This window comes from Mobula hypostoma, chromosome 4, assembly GCF_963921235.1.
Source record: "Mobula hypostoma chromosome 4, sMobHyp1.1, whole genome shotgun sequence".
Lineage (NCBI taxonomy): Eukaryota > Metazoa > Chordata > Chondrichthyes > Myliobatiformes > Myliobatidae > Mobula > Mobula hypostoma.
The window spans coordinates 7541685-7559606 of record NC_086100.1 but is presented as its reverse complement, the minus strand read 5'-3'; the positions used below and the strand labels follow the sequence as shown (position 1 = coordinate 7559606).

The window sequence follows — 17922 nt, the reverse complement described above, 5'->3', positions numbered from 1 at the left end:
ACCCCTCAACCATCAGGTCCCACACCACCAGGTTCAGGAACCGTTATTACCCCTCAACCGTCAGGTCCCACACCACCAGGTTCAGGAACAGTTATTACCCCTCAACCATCAGGTCCCACACCACCAGGTTCAGGAACAGTTATTACCTCTCAACCGTCAGGTCCCACACCACCAGGTTCAGGAACAGTCATTACCCCTCAGCCATCAGGTTCCACACCACCAGGTTCAGGAACCGTTATTACCCCTCAACCATCAGGTCCCACACCACCAGGTTCAGGAACAGTTATTACCCCTCAACCATCAGGTCCCACACCACCAGGTTCAGGAACAGTTATTACCCCTCAACCGTCAGGTCCCACACCACCAGGTTCAGGAACCGTTATTACCCCTCAACCGTCAGGTCCCACACCACCAGGTTCAGGAACAGTTATTACCCCTCAACCATCAGGTCCCACACCACCAGGTTCAGGAACAGTTATTACCTCTCAACCGTCAGGTCCCACACCACCAGGTTCAGGAACAGTCATTACCCCTCAGCCATCAGGTTCCACACCACCAGGTTCAGGAACCGTTATTACCCCTCAACCATCAGGTCCCACACCACCAGGTTCAGGAACAGTTATTACCCCTCAACCATCAGGTCCCACACCACCAGGTTCAGGAACAGTTATTACCCCTCAACCGTCAGGTCCCACACCACCAGGTTCAGGAACAGTTATTACCCCTCAACCATCAGGTCCCACACCACCAGGTTCAGGAACCGTTATTACCCCTCAACCGTCAGGTCCCACACCACCAGGTTCAGGAACAGTTATTACCCCTCAACCATCAGGTCCCACACCACCAGGTTCAGGAACAGTTATTACCCCTCAACCATCAGGTCCCACACCACCAGGTTCAGGAACAGTTATTATCCTCAACCATCAGGTCCCACACCACCAGGTTCAGGAACAGTTATTACCCCTCAACCATCAGGTCCCACACCACCAGGTTCGGGAACAGTTATTACCCCTCAACCATCAGGACCCACAGCACCAGGTTCAGGAACGGTTATTACCCCTCAACCATCAGGTCCCACACCACCAGGTTCAGGAACAGTTATTACCTCTCAACCATCAGGACCCACAGCACCAGGTTCAGGAACAGTTATTACCCCTCAACCGTCAGGTCCCACACCACCAGGTTCAGGAACGGTTATTACCCCTCAACCATCAGGTCCCACACCACCAGGTTCAGGAACAGTTATTACCCTCAACCATTAGGTCCCACACCACCAGGTTCAGGAACAGTAGTTACCCCTCAACCGTCAGGTCCCACACCACCAGGTTCAGGAACAGTTATTACCCCTCAACCATCAGGTCCCACACCACCAGGTTCAGGAACAGTTATTACCCCTCAACCGTCAGGTCCCACACCACCAGGTTCAGGAACAGTTATTACCCCTCAACCATCAGGTCCCACACCACCAGGTTCAGGAACCGTTATTACCCCTCAACCGTCAGGTCCCACACCACCAGGTTCAGGAACAGTTATTACCCCTCAACCATCAGGTCCCACACCACCAGGTTCAGGAACAGTTATTACCTCTCAACCGTCAGGTCCCACACCACCAGGTTCAAGAACAGTCATTACCCCTCAGCCATCAGGTTCCACACCACCAGGTTCAGGAACCGTTATTACCCCTCAACCATCAGGTCCCACACCACCAGGTTCAGGAACAGTTATTACCCCTCATCTATGCCCACAAGAAAATGAATCTCAGGGTAAGATTTGGTGACATAGACGTATTTTGATGATAAATTTACTTTTGAACTTTGAAAAGTTTCAGAGGTATTTGGGCCAAATTAGTAGACAAATGAAACTCATGTTCTCAGAATTATTCATTATTTATCTATTATTTAACTCTTTATTACTGTTGCTATTATTTTTTTTTGCGCAGTTTGTATTCTTTTGTACATTCGTTATTTGTCAGTCTTTATGTTTTTGTCATGATTGGATTGTTTTTACTTTCTTCGTAAATGCCGGCAATAAAACGAGTCTCAGTGTTGTATATGGTGACACATGCAGCTTGACAGTCAGTGTAGTTTGGCTCTCAGTTCACAGCAGCATCTCTTCCGCACTCTTTCCAAACCTCTAAATCCCTCCCGTACAGGGGTGAATGCAACTCTCCAGAGTAACTGGAGCGCTGAGCGAGATTAAAATCATTGAGGGTGAGAGGGCAGGTGTTCAGCACCGTCTGCCTGGTCTCCCTCTCTTCTCGCTGCTACTGTTGGGCAGGAGGTGCAGCAGTCGCGGGTCCCATGCCGCCAGGTTCAGGAGCTTTTGTTGCCCCGTAGCCGTCAGGCTCCCGGACCGCCTCTGCGCTGAACGGGCTCTGCAGGTGTGGCCTCTCTTTCGGGCACTCTGTAGTTCACGCTCCATCTTTTATTCTGCACTTTTTTAGACAATTTACGCTATTTGTCCTCGCTTGTAAATTGGATATGTGGTGATTTTGTTGTGTGCTTTTTATGAATTTGATTGTTTTATGGCTGCCTGCAAGAAGATGAATCTCAAGGTTGTACGAACTTTGAAGATAACTTTGAACTTTGAATTGTGACTGAATGGGAAGAAGGAACCTTACCTGCAGCCGGCAGCAGTATCGAGCAGCTGGTGTGAGGTTGTCAATCTCGAAAACCGTCTCCGTCCCAGAGTAAACGACCTCCATCGAGTCCTCTGCCGCTCCCCATTCCAGCCTGTACTCTGAGATGTCAGCTCCAGAGTTCTCCGGGCTCTGTAATCACAGCAGGCTTTACTGACGGACAGTCACAGCACACACCACCACCAGCAAATGGCAGTGGGGGACATTAAGACCATCAGACATCGGAGCAGAATTAGGCTATTTGGCCCATCGATTCTGCTCCGCAATTCCATCATGGCTGAATTATCCCTCTCACCCCCATTCTCCTGCCTTCTCCATATAACCTTAGAGACCCTCACTAACCAAGAACCTATCAACATCTGTTTTAAACATACCCAATGATTTGGCCTCCACAGCTGTCTGTGGCATTGAATTCCACAGATTCCACATCTCTGTTCTAAATGGACAGCCCTCCCCTCTTGGGCTGTGCCCTCTGGTCCTTGACTCTCTCACTATAGGAATTATCCTCTCCCTGTCAACTCTATCTACATCTTTCAATGAGATCCCTCCTCATTCTTCACAACCCTAGTGAGTACAGGGGTCATGCCATCAAATACGCCTCATGCATTAACCCTTTAATTCCTGTGAATCTCCACCGGATCCCCATTTCTGAATTTACACCATATTTCGAGGAGGTTTTAAGGTTCACAGAGGAGAAAGTTCAAACCTTCCTGTCTGCTGTTTAGCGAAACAAGACTAACATCACAAAGTCAGGCCCGGTCGATGAGGAAGCGTGGATAAATGGGAGCTCACCATAGTCAGACATGTCTTCACAGTGAGCTGAAAGACAAACAGTTCTCTCAAACTCGGAGGGGGAGGGCTGGGGAGGAAGAACTTGGAAATCCATTTTGTTAAGACACTGCTAGTCAATAGATCATGGATATTGGCATAGCAACAATAATGTTGTCACCATGGGTCTGAGGAAGTGTCAGTCTCCTCTACTCCCACACAACCCCCAGGAATCGACCACTCTTAAAGGCTGACATTTAGAGTGACACCTCCTTCTCAAGCTGCTTAATTAGACATAAAACATAGGGGCTGAATCCAGCCATTCAGCCCATTGTGTCTGCACTATCATTTTATCATGGTTGATTTATAATCATTATGCCTTCTCCATGTAACCTTTGATGCCCTGACTAATCAAGAACCTATCAATGTCCACTTTAAATATACCCAATGACTTGGCCTCCACAGCAGTCCGTGGCAATGAATTCCACAGATTCTCCAACCTCTGGCTAAAGAAATTCCTCCTCATCCTTCTTCTAAAGCGACGTCACTCTATTCTGAGGTTGTGTCCCCTAGTTCGAGACTCCCCAACTATAGGAAACATCTTCTCTATGTCCACTCTATCTTGGCCTTTTAATATTCAATAGATTTCGCTGAGATCCACCCTCATTCTTCTAAACTCCAGCGTGTACAGGCCCACAGCCATCAAACGCTCCTCATACATTAACCCTTTCACAGCTGGGATCACTCTCGTCAACCTCCTCTGGACCCTCTCCAATGCCCGGGCATCTTTTTTCAGACATGGGGCCCAAAACTGCTCACAATACTCCAAGTGCGGTCTGACCAATGCCTTATAAAGCCTCAGCACTGCATCCTTGATTTTATATTCCAGTCCTCTCGAAATGACTGTTAAAATTGCATTTGTCTTCCTCACTACCGACTCAACTTGCACATTAACCTTCCGGAAATCCTGCACAAGGACTCCCAAACCTCTTTGCACCTCAGATTTTAGAAACTCAGGCCCTGCAACAATGTCACTCTTTCTGTTTCATTTCCATTATTTCACAATATTTCAGGAAAATACCAGATCAAAAACTCCTGAACATACATTGTTCCATTGTGTTCTGTTCGTAGTCATCACTCTGGAGAGGGCAAATGTTCATTCAGAGACACAGCACAGTAACAGGCTCTTGCGGCCCAATGAGCCAGCATCGCCCAGTTACACCCCTGTGACCCACTAACCCACTAACCACAATCCCAGAGAACCAGTCCAAGTGCAGAGGGGACAGCCTCAGAGTGGACAGACAGAATCGAGGTGAGGAGGGATCGTTTTAGCCAGAGTTGTGGATTTCATTGGCACGGACAGCTGTGGGTATACTTAAAGCAGAAATGGATAGATTTTTGATTAGTCGGCGTGAGACATGATGAAATGGCTGAGTGGACTCGATGGGCTGAATGGCCTTATTCTGCTCCTCTCTCTCATGTTCTTATGACTGAGTTGTACAAACAAGCTTTTCAGGGGACGTGTGACAGTATGAACCCTGTCAGGTGGAGTTCCTGGGTCGGCCTTGAAACTGCAAAGCTTACACCCCCGGCCATACGAAACCCCTGCATTTAGATGCCACCTACCTCCCAGCTCACGAGTACACTGGTGACCGATGTGCAAGAAAGGACTGGCGCTTTACACTGTACTGGTGGGCCCTCTGCCGTGGTGATCTCCGTCATGTCTGACAATGGTCCGTACTGTCGGAGAACAAAGGAAAGGTCACTGAAGGAGGGGGAGGTACCTACTGCACCTCGCCGACAGGAAGGGGGAGTGAGACCGAAAGCCCTAGCGCCTATTTAGCAATGATTCAACCTCTGTGACGTGCAGAGCTCTGGGTGGGTGGCTGGGCCACAGTGGGTCACAGCTCTGGTCACCCAACTTCAACCCCGACCTCCACGTGTGAGAGTGTGACACTAAGTGGGAGAGCCGGTGACTGTGTGAGAGGCTGTGACAGAGTGTGAGTGTGAGTACGAGAGTGCGTAAGAGTGACGGAATGTGAGAGTAAGTGAGTGTGAGAGTGTGATAAAGTGTGACCGTGACTGAGTGTGAATGTGAGGGAGTGTGAGAGTAAGAGTGAGAGTGTGAGTGCGTGAGTGTGAGAGACTGGATGTGAGTGAGTGTGCAAGAGTGCAAGTGCAAAAGAATGCATGTGAGAGTGCAATTGTGAGAAAGCGTGTGTGAGTGTGAATGAGGGAGCATGAGTGTGAAAGAGTGTGTGGATGAGGCTAAGAGTATGAGTGAGGATTAGTGTGAGATAATGCGTGTGAGAGTGCAAGTGTGAGTATAAATGAGTGCAAGCGTGCGTGCGAGAGGATTAGTGTGAGTGAAGGTGAGTGGGAGAGAGTGTAAGAAGGTGTGTGTGAGTGTAAGGTCAAGAGGCTCCAGGGTTGGTGAGAGCTGAGCAGACACAGGACAGGGAAGGGGTGGGGAGAGGACTTGAGGTGAGTTTGGACCCAGGCAGCTGAACTGTGGGGGTGATAAGCATTAAAAATGAAACTTTATTTGTCACATGTATATAGAAACATCCAGTGAGATGTGCTGATTGTGTCAACGACCAACACAGTCCGAGACATGCCATGCCAACATGTCATGCCCACAACCTACTAACCCTAAGCCGTACGCCTTAGGAACATGGGAGGGAACCAGCGCACTCAGAGGAAACCCATGCGGTCACGGGGACAACGTACAAATCCTTACGGACAGCGGCAGGAATTGAGCCCAGGTCATTGGCGCTGTAAGTCGTTGTACTACGCCACTGTGCCGCCACGATCTCCGTGCTAAGGAGAGCAGAGTGAGGAGAGGGTTGGCATCGTGCAGGCAGCAGAACTGGGGAGTCCCAGACGATGGGAGATATTGTTGAGGCTCCACACATGAGCTTTCGGGAAGGACGGGCGGAGGTGACTCACCCCTGAATCGCTGGCGCCCCGCACCCTGAAGGTGTAGGTGGTGCCGGGCAGAAGACCGCTGACGGTACAGTGCAGCGCCCGACCGCGGTAAACCTCGGCCGCTTCCTGCTCCCCCACACTCATCTCCACGCTGTACTCCGTCACCAGGGAGTCCTCGTCTGGTGGGGGGCCTGCAGAGAATGAGAGAGGGAGGGGGGAGAGGGGAGGGGGAGGGGGAGAGAGAGAGGGGGAGGGGGAGAGAGAGAGGGAGAGGGGGAGGAGGAGGGGGAGAAAGAGGGGGAGGGGGAGAAGGGGAGAGGGAGAGAGGGAGAGAGAGAGGGAGAGGGGGAGGGGGAGAGAGGGGGAGAGAGAGGGAGAGGGGGAGGGGGAGAGAGAGGGAGAGGGGAGGGGGAGAGAGAGGGAGAGAGAGAAGGGAGAAAGGGGGAGAGGAGAACAGTTGAAGGGGTAAATGGAAAGGGAAAGGGGAAGAGTGAGAGGGAGAGGAGGAGAAGGAGAGGAGGCATAGGGAGGGAAAGAAAGGGGGTGAGTGAGGGACAGAGAGGTGGGGGTGGGAAGAGGACAATAAAGAGTGAGTAAGGGAAATTAATAAAGGAAATCAACACCATTATTCCCCAACAACCCCTCTTGTCCACTTTCACCAACTACAGCTGCAAGAAAATTTCTCCTTCTTCCCCATCAGCCATCTCCATCTGCAAGCAGTTCATCTTCCACTTAATTAAAAACTTCCATTAACTTCCACCGGCTCCAGCACCATGGGGATTCAGCGTCAATGGGTATTTGATGGTCCATGCGGGCTCATCTCAGTGACCTACACCTCTGCGATTAAAATAATCCTGACTTGTTCCACTTGGATGGATGGTAGACAATACTCGTGCTCTGACCAGCTAACTTGGAGTATTGTGAGCAGTTTGGGGCCCCTTATCTTCGAAAAGATGTGCTGGCATTGGAGAGGGTCCAGAGAGGTCCACGAAAATTATTCCGGGAATTAAAGGGTTAATGTATGAGGATCATTTGATGGCTCTGGCCCCGTAATCAGAGTTTTACAGAGCTGCAACATTACGGCACGGCCTTGAACTCAATCCCGGTTAAAGAAGGCCTACACACCATACACTTTCTTAACCACCCTTTGACTCCTGAGCATTATCTCCCACTCGAGCTCATAATGATCTTGCACCTGACTGCCTGCTCTGCACTTTCTCTGCAACTGTAACACTTTATTCTGCATGACGGAATGGCGGTGTAGACTCAATGGACCTCAGGGTCTAATTCTGCTCCTATGACATGGTCTCTTATTGCTTCTCCCTCGTTACACTTGCTACCTTGATATAGAGATGTTGTGAAATAACCTGTATGGATGGCATGCTAAACCTCCGATATACTATGTGTGCATATATAGAAAACCATACGGCATCAGAGCAAAATAAGGCCACTCAGCCCATCAGCTTTTCTCTGCCATTCCCCATTTCCATTATGACTGATTTATTATCCCTCTCAACCCCATTCTCTTGCCTTCTCCCCGTAACCTTTTACATCCTGGCTAATCAAGAACCAATTAACACTATTTTAAATAAATCCAGTGACTTGATCTCCACTGCTGTCTGTGGCAATGGAGTCCAGATTCACCACCTTCTGGTGATTCCTCATCTCTGTTCTAAATGGATAACCTCCATTCTGATGCTGTGCCCTCTGGTCTTAGACTCCCAACTACAGGAAATATTCTCTCCAGTTCCACTCTGTCCAGGCCTTTCAATATTCAACAGGATTCAATGAGAATCCCCCCATGTGAAAATAAGAAGCTAATAATAAACTAATTCTCCAGTCCAGCCCCTTTATTATATGTCTAATACCACAGAGCATGTATTTAAGGTGAGAGGGGGTAACGTCAAAGGCAGTGAAGGGCAAGTTTTTTCTTACACAGAGAGTGGTGGGTGTCTGGAATGTGCTGCCTGGGGTGGTGGTAGAGGCAGATACCTTAGAGATGTTTAAGAGACGTTTACAAAGGTACATGGATGTGAGGAAAATGGAGACTGTAGACTGAAGAGATTAATTTAGTTGGCCATTTGATGACTAATTTAATTGATTCGGCACAACACTGTGGGCCAAAGGTGCTGTTCCTTTCCTGTACTGATCTCTGTTCTATGTTCATTCCCGTAGAACCTGCTAAGTGGTCCTTGAGGTCTGAGAGATTCCCTCCCATCTCCCTGTGTCGTCAGAAATCATGCCTTTACTCGGCACTTACCCCACTCGATCTGAAGCTCCTTGTGTTTGGCTTTCCCCACGAGCCTGGGAGGCTGGCAGAATCCAGGTGCCATGCTCAGGGTGCGGGCAGACAGACTGTCAGAACACTGCAGCGGCGAGGCCGGCGGTACAGAAGGGCAGAGAATTAGTCATAGAGCACTACAGAACCGAAACAGGCTCTTTGATCCAATCAGTCTCATTAACCCATGTACCTATCCAAACTTCTCTTTAAAGTTACAATCAAACCCACAACCGCCAATTCCACTGGCAGCTCGTACCACACTCACACCACCCTCTGAGTGAAGAAACTCCCCTCATGCCATCAAGTCATAGAAAAGTAAAGCACAGAAACAGGCTGTTTGGCCCATCTAGTCCATGATCAACCATTTAACCAGCCAGCCACAGGGACCATAACCCTCCATACCCCTACTATCCATCTACCTATCTTACACATGGGCACGTGGTTAAGGCACTGGACTAGCGATCTGAAGGTCGTGAGTTCGAGCCCCAGCCGAGGGAATGTGTTGTGTCCTTGAGCAAGGCACTTAATCACACATTGCTCTGCGACGACACTGGTGCCAAGCTGTATGGGTCCTAATGCCCTTCCCTTGGACAACATTGGTGTCGTGGAGAGGGGAGACTTGCAGCATGGGCAACTGCTGGTCTTCCATACAACCTTGCCCGGGCCTGCGCCCTGGAGAGTGAAGACTTTCCAGGCGCAGATCCATGGTCTTGCAAGACTAACGGATGCCTTTAACCTTACACATTGAAATCGAGCTCGCACGCACCACTTGAGCTCATTCTGCACTCTTACTACTGTCTGAGTGCAGATGATTCCCATCATGTTCCCCTTAAACTTTTCACCTTTAACCCATGACCTTTAGTTACAGTCCCACCCAACCTCAGTGGAAAAAGCCTGCTTGCATTTAGCCTGTCTTTACGTCTCATAATTTTGTAAACCTCTATCAGATCTTCAAGAGGGAAGTGCAGAAAATGATGGAGCCCAAGCAGAGATATTTCAATCATCCTTTGTGACAGGGAGGTACCAGAGAATTGAAGGATAGACAATGTGGTTCCGCCGTTCAAAAAAGACTGTAAACAGAAACCAGGAAATGATAGGCCAGTGAGTCTGACATCAGTTGTAGAAAGTTATTGGAAGGTATTCTAAGGGACTGGATATATAAGCATTTGGACAGACAGGGACTGATTAAGGATAGCCAGCATGGCTTTGTGTGTGGTAGGTCATGTCTAACCAATCTGATAGAGTTTTTTGAGGAAGTTACCAGGATGAAAGCAAGGCAATAGATATTGTCTACATGGACTTTAGTAAGGCATTTGACAAGGTCCTGCATGGGAGCTGGTCGAGAAGGTTAAGTCGCTCAGTTTTCAGCACGAGGTAGTAAACTGGATTAGACATTGGCTTTGTGGAAGAAGCCGGGGAGTGGTAGTAGAGGGTTGCAGAGGGATCTGCATCAGCTGGAAAAAATGGGCTCAAAAATGGCTGATGGAATTTAATGCAGACAAGTGCGAGATTTTGCACTTTGGTAGGATCAGCCAGGGTAGGTCTCACACAGTGAACGGTCAGGGATTGAGGAGTGTGGTAGAACAACGGAATCTGGGAATAAAGGTACATAATTGCTGGCAAAAACAGGAAAACAGATTATTATTTGAATGGTGGCCGATTAGGAAAAGGGGAGGTGCAATGAGACCTGGGTGTCATTGTACACCAGTCATTGAAAGTGGGCATGCAGGTACAGCAGGTGGTGAAAAAGGCGAATGGTATGCTGGCATTTATAGCAAGAGGATTCGAGTACAGGAGCAGGGAGGTACTACTGCAGTTGTACAAGGCCTTGGTGAGACCACACCTGGAGTATTGTGTGCAGTTTTGGTCCCCTAATCAGAGGAAGGACATTCTTGCCATAGAGGGAGTACAAAGAAGGTTCACCAGATTGATTCCTGGGATGGCAGGACTTTCATATGATGAAAGACTGGATCGACTAGGCTTATACTCGTTGGAATTTAGAAGATTGAGGGAGGATCTTATTGAAACGTATAAAATCCTAAAGGGATTGGACAGGCTAGATGCAGGAAGATTGTTCCCGATGTTGGGGAAGTCCAGAACGAGGGGTCACAGTTTGACGATCAAGGGGGAGCCTTTTAGGACCGAGATGAGGAAAAACTTCTTCACACAGAGAGTGGTGAATCTGTGGAATTCTCTGCCACAGGAAACAGTTGAGGCCAGTTCATTGGCTATACTTAAGAGGGAGTTAGATATGGCCCTTGTGGCTAAAGGGATCAGGGAGTATGGAGGGAAGGCTGGTTCAGCATTCTGAGTTGGATAATCAGCCATGATCATACTGAATGGCGGTGCAGGCTCGAAGGGCTGAATGGCCTACTCCTGCACCTATTTTCTATGTTTCTATGTTTCTAATTCATTGAAGGTGGCATCATAGGTAGATAGGTTTGTAAAGCAACACACATCAAAGTTGCTGGTGAACGCAGCAGGCCAGGCAGCATCTCTAGGAAGAGGTACAGTCGACGTTTCAGGCCGAGACCCTTCGTCAGTCCTGAAGGGTCTTGGCCTGAAACGTCGACTATACCTCTTCCTAGAGATGCTGCCTGGCCTGCTGCGTTCACCAGCAACTTTGATGTGTGTTGCTTGAATTTCCAGCATCTGCAGAATTCCTCGTGTTAGGTTTGTAAAGAAAGCTTTTGACACGTTGGCCTGCATAAATCAATGTACTCAGTTCAGGAGATGGGACGTTATGTTGAAGTTGTATAAGATGTTGTTGAGGCCTAATTTGGAGTACTGTGTGCAGTTTTGGTCACCTATCTGCAGGAAAGATGTAAACAAGATTGAAAGAGCACAGAGAAAATTTACAAGGATGTTGCTGGGTCTGGAGGACCTGAGTTATAAGCAAAGATTGAATAAGTTAGGACTGTATTCTTTAGAACGTAGAAGAGTGGTCCCCAACCTCCGGGCCGCGGATCGATATCAGGCCACGAAGCATGCAGGGGTGCAGCGGTAGCCGGGACGCATTCAGCACATCTTTAAGAAAAAAGCCAAAATAAACAAGCTAATTAATTAGGTGCCTCCCAGCACGTAAATGTTGGCCCAGATCAGAGGCGATTGTCGATGAATCGCCTCTGATCTGGGCCGACATTTACGTGCCGGTGGCAGCTAATCAATTAGCTTGTTTATTTCAGCTTTTTGCTTAAAGATGTGCTGGATACGTCCTGGCTACCGCTGCACACCTGCATGCTTCGCGGCCCGGAGATTGGGGACCACTGACAGAAGATTGAGAGGAGATTTGACAGAGGTATACAAAATTATGAGGAGTATAGATTGGATTAATTGCAAGTACGGACGAAGAACTACAAAACTTAATTGAAATAATTGTTGAAGAAAGTGCAAAAATGGGTCTATCTGTCAACTGTAAAAAGACAGAATGTATGGTGATATTCAAAAAGAAGGAGAATCCTATCTGCAGGCTGAGAATAAACGGGGAAGACATAAAACAAGTACAGAACTTTTGCCACAGGAAGCTGGATGACATCAGATGGCAGGTGCGACTTGGACATCAAAAGAAGAATAGGGATGGCAAAAGACATCCGAGTGTACTGACCCATACTAAACTGGGCATGACAACCCGCCTCAGAGTACTGAAATGTTACCTTTATCCAGTTATGTTATATGGCTCAGAATGTTGGACAATATCTAGTAACATGAGGAAATGAATTGTAGCAGCAGAGATGTGGTTTCTGAAGAGGATGCAAAGAATATCATGGATGAAATGAATATCTAACGAGGATGTCATGAACAGAGCAAGCACAAAAAGAGAAATAACGTATGAGATCATGAAAAGGCAACATAACTTCATTGGACATGTGATTAGGAAAGAGGAGTTAGAATGCACGGTAATTATGGGAAAGATTGAAGGGAAGAAAGCAAGAGGAAGACAAAGACAAATGATGATGGAGACAGCAGCCAGAGAACTGGAAATGAATAGCAATGAATTGATCCACTTGACCCGAAACAGGAGTGTGTGGGCGATGGTCGTCAAAGCTCAAACTGGGCACGGCACCTGATGATGATGATTGCAAATGATGACTGATTTTTCAGGTAAGTAATTCAAACATAAATAGTTTACCACATGGCCAATATCCGTAATTGATAAGCCAATTCTGTATACAAATATTATTTTTCTGTTCAGACTTCAGAACCTTTTGGCGACAGAGGCCATGCTGTTCTCCTTGTGCACAAGTAAAATAAAGTGTGATTATTTATTTTATCATTGGTGATGACAGGGGGCGTTACAAACTTAATTGCTCCATCACAGGTGACCATGCTTTAGCTTCCTGGGCCCTGATTTTGGAATATCCACCCCACACTCCTCTATCCCGTCTCAAAACCCACATTAAACCTTCAAGTTTCCATGACCATAAGACAAGGGAGTAAAGTTGGGTGATTCAGGCAACTGAGTCTGCTCCACCGTTCAATCAAAGTTGACTGATCTTCCCCCTCCATCTCATTGGGCCGGAACGGTGGAGCAGCAGGAAACGTAATGCTGTTATAGCTTCACGCGCAAGATCTGGATTCAATTCCCTCCACAGTCTATAAGGAGATTGTACATTCTCACTGTGACCATCTGGTTTCCTCCAGGTGCTTTGGTTTCCTCCCATATTCCAAAGATGTACAGGTCAGGGTTAGTGAGTTGTGTTGGTTCCAGAAGTGTGGCGACATGTGTGGGCTGCCCCCAGCAAAATCCCTGCTAATTTGACTTGGTGTCAATAGTGCATTTAATAGTATGCTTCAATGTGCATGTGATAAATAAAGCTAATCTGAGTCTATCTTCATTCTCCTGCTTTCTCCTTATGACCTTTGACATTCTCCCTATCAAGAACCTTTCAAGCTCCACTTTATACCCAATGACTAGGCCTCCTTGGCCATCCGCGGCAATGAATTCCACAGATTTACTACCCTGTAGCTGGGAAATTCCTAATCCACATCCCAAAGCCTTTTTGCGGAGTTCGGCTTGGTGCCTGGCCTATTTATTCTTTCTGGCGTGTCCTGGGTTTTTTGTCCTCGAAGCAGGGGCTATAAGATGTTGGCTGCTGTACCTGGCTGTGACCTCCAGTGCTGATACAACAGGCTCTGAGCCGATATAAGGTGCCGGGCTTCAGTTCCTCGCAGACGTACTCGTTGGACGATCCGCTGTACACCACCTCCCACTGGCTTCCTGTAAAAGGACATTGAGGAGGAACATGAGCATCTCCCGAAGCTCCCTCGTCCAATCACCACTGACAATTCACTGCATACCAGGCGAGGATATCAACCTATAAGTGGGCAGAGGCCTGACCTCTGCACCCAGTGTCGTGGAGACCAGGGTGAGGTGCAGCAACTCCCTATGGCTTATCACACTGTATAGTCCCTTAGCCTGAAATACTGGGGAAGGATGGATACAGTAATGGATTCCTAACACACTCACCTGGCAAATGAGGGATATGGGACTGGTTCCCAGCACACTACACCAGGGAACGAGGATAGACTGTGATCCCCATACAGTGTACCGGGGAATGAGGATAGACTGTGTTCCCTATAAGCTATACTGGGAAATGAGGGATACAAGTCTGACTGTATCCCAAAGTCACTATAGTGGGGAATGAGGGATATGAAAATATATTCTTAATCAATTGTTTTGGAATGAATAAACAGGGAGCATCTTCCTGGGATGCAAGCATATTAAAGAGGGTTTCTCTAAGGCATCATCCCAGGAATAAACCTCACTCTGTCGGCTTAGACATTGGCTGGCCCACAGGGGGTTTCCAGTATCTCTGGAGTGGGAACTCCTGGAAAACCCCAGCACCAGTGGGAAATGGAGACTCTAGTATAAAAGGAGGAACATTAATGAGACCTCACCCTCCGAACTTCCCTCCGAATACTCCAGCAGGTACTTGAGAATTTCTGATCCCCCATTGTCTTGTGGTGAGTCTGCAAAGACCAAAAGGGTTGGTGTTAGGAAAGCAATTACCAATAGGGTCATTGCATTACTTGTAACTACAATCTACATCGTTAAAGAGACGAACAGGGATAGTATCGGACTAGAAGATAGAAGAAGATGAAGAATATTTGTCACATGTACATGGAAACAAACATATGTGTCATTTGCATTAATGGCCAACACAGTCTGATAATGTGCTGAGGGCAGCCCGAAAACATCTCCACAGTCCCGGTACCAACAACTCACTAACTCTAACTGGTACATGAATGTGATGGATCTCCCCCTCCCCCTCCAACTTTCAAATCCCTTACTCACTCTTCCTTCAGTTAGTCCTGACGAAGGGTCTCAGCCTGAAACGTCGACTGCACCTCTTCCTACAGATGCTGCCTGGCCTGCTGTGTTCACCAGCAACTTTGATGTGTGTTGATTACTAATTTATTTGGTTCAGTACAACATTGTGCACTGAAGGGCCTGTTCCTGTGGTACTGTTCAAAGTTCTATGAGTGCAAGACCCAAATTACAAAAGCATGGGCACCAGAGGGGACCTGGAGGTGTGCAAGGGTCTCGGATTGGAGAAGTGGAGGGGTGAGATGAGATAGTGGTTTGAACACAACCATGACACCCTTTGCACGGATACGTAGCAGGACTAGAGGCCAACTGCAGCCAGTGAGATTAACGAATATAATTAAAGACCAACTTTATTTGTCATAATGCCTCACTAGTCTTTTGATCGCTCTGTACCTGAGAGTTGAGAGCCTGCCACTGTGGCTGGAGGGTGTGGCCCAGGTTTCTCTACGTTTTGGATGTGGACATGGACAACAGACTTCTATTCAGTCTTATAGTTTTTTTATATTCTTTGATCTTTTGCCCAATTTTCTTCATCTTTTTTTGTGTGAGAGGGGGGATTTGGGGGTCGTGGTGTCTGTTCTGTTTGGTCATTTTTTTTGTGTGGGGGGGATTTGGGGATTGACTGTCCATTTTGTTCATTATTTTCGTGCAGGGAGCTGGGAGTAGGAGGTTGATGATTGTGCTGCTTTTCTTTTCTTTCTTGGTTTCATGACTACCTGGAGAAGAACAGTTTCAGAGTTGTATACTCTGACAATAAATGAACCTTTGAACAAATCGAGTTCTCCAGTCTGTCCTAACTGAGTATGCTGAGACATTTTCCCAAGCCAGTAATGCTACCCATAAGACCATAAGACACAGGAGCAGAATTAGACCATTTGGCCCATCGAGTCTGCTCCACCATTCAATCATGGCTGATCCTTTCTTCCCCTCCTCAGCCCCACTCCCCATAACCTTTGATGCCATGTCCAATCAAGAACCTATCAATTTCTGCCTTAAATACACCCAATGACCCGGCCTCCAGAGCTGCCTGTGGTAAGAAGTTCCACAAATTCACCACCCTTTGGCTAAAGAAAATACCCTGCATCTCTGTTTCAAAAGGACGCTCCTCTGTCCTGAGGCTGTGCCCTCTTGTCCTAGACTTTCCCACCGTGGGAACCATCCTTTCCACATCTACTCTGTCTAGGCCTTTCAACTTTCGAAAAGTTTAAATGAGATCCCCACTTATCCTTCTGAATTCCAGCAAGTACAGACCCAGAGCCATCAAACGTTCCTCATATGATAATTCCTGGAATCACCTTTTGAATCACCTCTGAACCCTCTCCAATGCCAGCACATCTTTTCTCAGATGAGGAGCCCAAAACTGTTCACAATACTCAAGGTGAGGCCTCACCAGCGCCTCATAAAGCCTCAGCGTCACATCCTTGCTCTTGTATTCTAGACCTCTTAAAATGAATACTAACGTTCCATTTGCCTTCCTCAACCCTGACTCATCCTGCAAGTTAACCTTCAGGGTGTTCTGCACAAGGACTCCCAGATCCCTTTGCATCTTAGATTTTTGCATTTTCTCTCCATTTAGAAAATAGTCTGCACATTTATTTCTACCACCAAAGGGCATGACCATGCATTTTCCAACATCGTATTTCATTTGTCACTCTCTTGCCCATTCTCCTAATGTGTCAAATTCCTTCTGTAGCCTTCATGTTTCCTCAACACTACCTGCTCCTCCACCAATCTTCATATCATCTACAAAACTTGGTAACAAAGCCATCAATTCCATCATCTAAATCATTGAAATACAGCATAAAAAGAAGCAGCATTAGTCACTGGCAGCCAAACAGAAAAGGATCCTTTTATTCCCACTCACTGCCTCCTACTAATCAGCCAATGCTCTAACCATGCCAGTAACTTCCTGTAATACCATGGGCTCTTAAACAGCCTCATGTGTGGCACCTTGTCAAAGGCCTTCTGAAAGTCCAGATATACAACACCCATTGCATCCCCTTTATCTATCCTAGGTGTAATCTTCTCAAAGAATTCCAACAGGTTCATCAGGCGAGATTTTCCCTGAAGGAAAACATGCTGACTTTATCCTACTTTGTCCTGTGTCACCAAGTACTCAATAACCTCGTCCTTAACAATTGACTCCAACATCTTCCCAACCACTGAGATCAGGCTAACTGGTTTATAATTTCCTTTCTGCTGCTTTCCTCCTTTCTTAAAGAGTGAAGTAACATTTGCAATTTTCCAGTCCTCTCGCACTATACTGGAGTCCAATGATTTTTGAAAGATCATTACTAATGCCTCCACAATCTCTCCCGCTATCTCCTTCAGAACCCTAGGGTGCAGTTCATCCGGTCCAGGTGACTTATGTACCTTTAGGTCTTTCAGCTTTGTAATACCTTCTCCTTTGTAATAGTAACTGCACTCACTTCTCTTCCCTCATACCCTTCAACACAGGCACACTGCCAGTGTCTTCCACAGTGAAGACTGATGCAAAATACTTATTTAGTTCATCTTCTTGGCCCCGTTATTATTTCTCTGGCCTTTGCATCTTAGATTTTTGGATTTTCTCTCCATTTAGAAAATAGTCTGCACATTTACTTCTACTACCAAAGTGCACGGCCATGCATTTTCCAACATCGTATTTCATTTGCCACTGTCTTGCCCAATATCATAATTCCATATGTTGATCCAAGCCCTGAGCTCATCTGCCTTTCCTACGATGCTTCTTGCATTGAGGTATATGCAGCTCAGGACTCTAGTCACTCCGTGCTCAACCTTTTGTTTCCTACCTTTGTCTGAGGTTTACCAACATCTCTCTTCACAAACTCTCTACTAACTGCTCTGGCACCCTGGTTTCCATACCCCTGCAATTCTAGTTTAAACTCTACAGTGCAGCATTAGCAAACCTTCCTGCTCCACAACCCCAACTAACCCGAATCTAATCATGGTACAACTTGCAATGACCCGGTATGTCTT

At 47.2% G+C, this 17922-nt stretch overlaps 1 protein-coding gene across 1 annotated transcript in view; it reads right to left on the bottom strand.

Moving 5' to 3' along the window:
* Positions 1 to 17922, bottom strand: part of fndc3ba (fibronectin type III domain containing 3Ba) — a 386847-nt gene that overhangs the window by 56517 nt on the left and 312408 nt on the right. Inside the window, exons 16-21 of the mRNA XM_063045278.1 lie at positions 14514 to 14585; positions 13715 to 13833; positions 8595 to 8700; positions 6356 to 6525; positions 5033 to 5146; positions 2621 to 2770 (exon numbers count right to left, since the gene is read on the bottom strand). Coding sequence (XP_062901348.1) covers positions 2621 to 2770; positions 5033 to 5146; positions 6356 to 6525; positions 8595 to 8700; positions 13715 to 13833; positions 14514 to 14585 — 731 coding nt within the window. The remainder of the gene's footprint in view (positions 1 to 2620; positions 2771 to 5032; positions 5147 to 6355; positions 6526 to 8594; positions 8701 to 13714; positions 13834 to 14513; positions 14586 to 17922) is intronic.